At 43.0% G+C, this 5,720-nt stretch overlaps 1 protein-coding gene across 1 annotated transcript; it reads right to left on the bottom strand.

Moving 5' to 3' along the window:
- Positions 1-374: 374 nt before the first annotated feature.
- LOC147206255 (uncharacterized) lies at positions 375-5,274 on the bottom strand. The gene is made up of 5 exons (XM_086109343.1): positions 4,659-5,274; positions 3,645-4,585; positions 2,482-2,638; positions 1,184-1,344; positions 375-1,064 (listed from the first exon to the last, which is right to left on the bottom strand). Exons 1-5 carry the CDS (start codon positions 4,801-4,803, stop codon positions 918-920), a joined length of 1,551 nt encoding a protein of 516 aa, XP_085965469.1. The 5' UTR covers positions 4,804-5,274; the 3' UTR covers positions 375-917.
- Positions 5,275-5,720: the final 446 nt, after the last annotated feature.

Consider the following 5,720-nt stretch of genomic DNA (forward strand, 5'->3'; position numbering starts at 1 on the left):
CGGATAGTATACGCTGCATGTAAAACTTCCATACATCCCCGTTTAAATGCCAGGTTTATGTGATACAAAAAAAATTAGACCAAGATAAATAATTTCAAAAGTGACATATACAAGCTGTTCAACTCAAGATATATATTTTTTCCTTTTCACGAGTAAATACAAACAAACAACTGAAATAATGTGGTTGCACAAGTGTGCACACCCTCATAACTGCAATGTGGTTGTGTTGAGAATTAACCAATCACATGCAAATTCTTGCTAACTGGGAGTCAGCATACACGTGCCACCGTATTAAGTGTTTCTGATTAACCTCGATTAAAGTTCATATGTTCTAGTAGGCTTTTATGATCATTTAGAAATTTATTTGGGGTCACTCAGATAAGAGGCATTTTAAACGGTGCAAGTCATGTACTGGTTTCCATTTAACACGAATTTGAATGCGATTGGTTCATTCTAGACAAAGCCAGTTTTAAAATGCCGTTCACACTTGTGAAACCATATTATCTTTGAGAGAGATTTTTTTTTTACCATAAATTACAATTTAATCTCTTGTACACCAACCCACAGCTAAAGAAACGTGTAATGAATATTCAAATATAATTCAGGTTCATAACTGTTGAAGGTAGCATGTTTTATTACATGAGATGAATTAAAAGACACCCAAAAAATTGATTTCTCTTTTCTGTTTGACGTTATTGTTGTATTTAATTCCTTTTCCGTGGCTGCATGCACATTAGCAAAGACGTGTTTGTGAATGCATTTGTTGTATTTTCACACGCACTACACACATGCTGAGATATCAAAATAAGGCGAGTTGTTCTGAAGGCGCGGGCACTTCATGGCAAAAGTGACCGATTGGCATTTAGTACATTGGATGGACATCATATACAATACATCTTGCCTGGTTTGATATGTTTCTATGAAGGTTCTGGTTGAACCATGTGCCAGCGTGACTGCTCCCCTTGCAGACTGCACGTGTCCCTCCAGTGAGCACGCCCAGCATCAGCAGCTTCAGCGCCGATGAGGACTCGACCGAGGACTTGGCTTTGCGACCGCGCATGACTCTGTTACGAGGGAAAGGAGGATATTGAATCCCTTCAGCGGCCATTTCAAATATAAAGGACCGATCGTAAAAGATTCATGTTCATTGTAGGCCAGTAAGAGTGTCAAAAAAGAATCGTACTTGCATGATCTTAAACTCCAACATGAGTGGTAATTGACTAATGTCTCCTGGTGGGAGGTCAAAGAGGAAGTAGGAGTTCCACACAGCAAATGAGGCTCCTTTTGTTTCTCTGCTGCTGATTGTGAGTTCCTCGTGATGCAGCTTGATCACCACCTGGTAGTCTGTGCACAAACACCGATTGTCAACGATGAGGGGGATAATGACACAATAACTTACTCCCTCACGTTTAGTGCTTATGCATTCATCGACCTGCATTTGTTTTTAAAATCTCCCCAAAATAAAAGCTTGACTTTTTTTTATGTCATCAAATTTTTAGGCATTACAGTTTTAATAATTTGAACAATCCTTGGAAGCTTTAAAATAAATAAATAAATAAAGACTTCACAGTGTGATGTTAATTTGTTCCACACATTGCTGTTTTGTGATTTCAACACAAAATTATTTAAGTTGATCCAATAAAAATATTACCTATGTTTTATACATACTACAGTTATTATGCACACAATTCTGTTTTGTTGTGGAAATCTCCATCCATCCATCCATCCATCCATCCATCCATTTTCCGATCCGCTTATCCTCACAAGGGTCGAGGGGGGTGCTGGAGCCGATCCCAGCTGTTTTCGGGCAGTCGGCGGGGGACACTTTGAACCGGTTGCCAGCCAATCGCAGGGCACACAGAGACGAACAACCACCCGCGCTCACACTCACACCGAGGAACAATTTAGAGTGTTCAATCAGCCTGCCATGCATGTTTTTGGAATGTGGGAGGAAACCGGACTACCCGGAGAAAACCCACGCATGCCCAGAGAGAACATGTAAACTTCACACAGGGAGGCCGGAGCTGGAATTGAACCCGGAGGTTGACGCGCTAACCACTGTGTAAATATCCATTAGACCTACATGTAGATCTACAAGCTGAGCATCTTCTAATCGGAACTACGTGACATCCTGCATGTGAAATTGAGATGATAATGGCTGCTCACTGCCCTGAACATAATGCCTAGACAAGCTAATGCAAATAAAGATTAGAGGTACACTAGAGATTGAAACACTTTACCATGAGGATTGTGACTAGTAAAGGATTAAACCACAATGTCATTTAAAAAGAGATGAGCTCCCACTTCATTCAGGTCCTGTAAAACATCTCATAATCCCCTGAACATTAAAAGCAAAGGGGAAATATTTTCCCTCTCCCCGATGCAAGGTTATCCCGACCGCTGCAGTTTACATAACGTCTCCAATGCACGGTGTCAGGGGGACACGGGGGTGTCAAGTTCAGACGGCCAGACCGGTTCTACCTGGTGCGGTTGATGTGTGAACGAGGTTCTCCAGGTTGTCGGCCCTCAGGACGGCCACCTTGATGCGATGTGTGTGAGGGTTATAATGCAGCAGAATGAAGATCTGTGGAGGACCGCTAAGCCCCTTACACATCTGTACATTCTGGTAGATCGCATTCTGCAGAGAAGGAAATGTACCATGAGTTAAAAACAAAACAAAACAACACAAAAAACACCAACATTTATTTTTGTAACTTGATTTTTTTTTCTCCTAAGAAAAATTTATTGTGAGCACAATCTAATATTTTGTCTTTTCTTTGTTCCTTTTCTGCGGCGTCTCTTGGCTTTTGGCAAGCCAGCAATAAGATACTTATTTTATCTTATCTTATTAAATTAAATAATTAAATTAAATAATTGTAAATAGCACTGCGAACGGTGTTTGGTTTTTTTTCTTCTTTCTACACACAATCTTGCTGCTGTAGACTGTAAATTTCCCCAGTGTGGGACAAATAAAGGATATCTTAATTAGCACCACCAACTGATATTGTTCTTTCACTGTAAAGAAGCCATTGTCAATTGATGGTAGAGGAATGTTATGAAGTTTGCCCGGCGCTTACGAGTGATGGGGGTATGAACCACATTTTTATCCAAAATTTCCTCCGATCTTAGGATGAAAAAATAAAAAACACTGAGCAATGGGTCCTGAGTCATATCTAAAAAAATAAATAGAAGTCAGGAGGCTGGAATCTCAAAGGTAAAGCGCATACAAACGTCATACAGTAGTGAAAAAGAAGACAGGTGTTCTATTTAGGGCATTTTCTCTCCAATGTACACTGTTGGCACACTTTTTTTGGTTGCGCAGATTCTCTTATCAACTTACACCTTCATGAAATGTACACACTCTGGGTGGAGCGACCTTGTAATGAGGGCATTCACTGACAATATCGTGGTGCCCGTATTTTCCCAGAAATCTAAGTATCTTATTTTGTCTTCTGCGCTCCAGAGGCTGTACTAAGGTCTAGCGCTCCCTAAAGGCGAAATGTTATATTACATGAGTAGTCTGCTAATGAGAGCCGATTTGACAAATGCCAAAACAACACAAAATATCGTGAATAAAAGACTTTTGTAGGCAAAAGGTTTTTGTCCAGTGAGAACCAACATAATTCTTCTATGGAGCCTACAACCTTTTTGCCCGTCCATTTGTTTGAAAGGAGCTCTTTGGTAACGTGAATCTCTTGGCTTGCATTCCAGTTTCTTCCTCCACATTCAGCCTGGAGCACCCCCAATGCGGTGCCTGTCAGTTCTTGTGCATCCTGAGTGTACAAAGCTATTCTTAGGGTGCACCTTTGGAGCTCCTCTGCAGAGTTCACGTTTAAAACCAGGACTCGGCTAGGGCCGCTCCGGATCGGCGCTTGCACGAAATCGGGATGGAGGGGTGGAAGGCAGGCCTGCACCGACACATCATCCAACTTGTGAGATGACCCTGTGAGGCTGAGGATCGTGATTGTCAGGGTCCGTCTATCTGGTGAAAAGAGCATTGTAAAATTGAGATGGGGCCTCGTTGGTGTTGACAGTTTACAGTTGGTAGAAGAGCCGTAATCCAATGACACCAATGGGATTGGTTCCTCAGGTGTGCTGTCTGAGTTTCTGCTGAGCCTACCGCCCTCCTGGTATATCCTGTCGCCAGCCACAGTGCAGCGTCTCTGCAGAGCCTTGGATAGAAGTTTGGGGAAAGAATGCAGCGTTGTATTGCTATTGTCTATGTGTTTATAAAGAGGTGGATTGCTGAGGCGGCGCAATGAGAAAAACGTTTTGGGTTGCTCTTTCTGGGCTTTATTGGAGAAAGACCAGGAGGTAAATTCCCCCTCAAAAGGGCTCGGGCTGGTGAACGTGGACGGGTAGTCCAGCGTATCTCCGTCCAACTCTTCATAGTGAAGCCTGGATGATGACGAGGGCGCCGCCGACGAGGGCACGCAGCGCTCTATGGTCACAGGTTCAATTGATGTCACACTCTGATTGTCTTCATCACAACAAATGTGACTCTGCCACCAGCATAGAACACATCCCAGGAGCAAGCTTAGACAGAAAGTGATCAGTCCAACCAGAAGGAGAACTTGAAGGTGAACTGTAGACAGACAAAGCACAAATGTTTTGGGACAAAAGACGGCCGAATGTGTTTGGAAACTTCTTGGCTTTACCTTCAAGTTGTTTCGTGAAGAGCACCTGTAGAAGAAGCCAGAAGAAGAGGATGACCATGATGACCTCGATCATACCCTTACAACAAAACAGCACCACAGACTGCCACAGAGGCTGGCCCGGATACTCCTCGTCGTGATAAGGCATGACGCCCACCGTCAAACTTGCTAGCCAACCGCAGTTACCGACGCAAATGCGTTTTGGCAAGGCACGGAAACGTCCTCAGCTTCAGCTTCCAACAGCTCCTGTCAAAGCATCTTGATTGGCTGAGCCAACATGACAGGTTTGTGCAAAAGTGAAGATAAAGCAAAACAAAGTAGGATATCCCACTACTATACAATGTAAGGCTTCCTTGGGAATAAAAGCGCACAAAAACAAAAGATTATCATAGTTGCTCCTGATCAAACTAGGCCAGTCAGTTCCTCATCAAGAGTGGGTATGCCAGTATTATTGCGAACCAGAGGGTGGGGTCTATGGGCGGTGACCTCCATCTCATAATGCCTCTCATAGAGTCTGTATGCTTCTTTCCTAGCTGACACCGTACCAGCTGTCGATCCAGCAGCATCACCGCGTAATAACCTATCCCGACAATAAATCCCACAATCCGTCCCCGCGACCTCATCCCCACTGCCCATGAAATCTTCGCTGCGGAGTTCATTTGTTTTGCTGTCGGTTCGTTCTTGCAGCATTGAGATGCAAGTTTAATTCATTCTGTGTAATTACATAGAATGTAATGTTTTAGACAGTTTATGCATGATTATTAATTATTTAGCTCTGCCTTGGCCACATGGGGGGGCAACATAATACAGACATACTGTGATTCAGTCTTCTGTAGGCTGCAGTAAGGGTTGTTTTTTTTCTGCAGAGGATAAAGAAAATCTGCCTTTGTGTAGACACATGTCTACATGTGTTGCTACACCGTTTGTGTATTTGGTAGCCAGTCTACGGCGCTTTGCAATGTTTGTTGGCCTCGAGCTATGATGACTTTTCTTTGGCAAAGTTATGTGGTTCTTTTAAATGTCCAAATCTCTTCTTGATGCTTAGTTTGACGTTAAAGTTCAACT

Source organism: Hippocampus guttulatus, chromosome 4 (assembly GCF_054856545.1).
Source record: "Hippocampus guttulatus isolate MCC_2025c chromosome 4, RoL_Hgut_1.0, whole genome shotgun sequence".
NCBI classification, from domain to species: Eukaryota; Metazoa; Chordata; class Actinopteri; order Syngnathiformes; family Syngnathidae; genus Hippocampus; species Hippocampus guttulatus.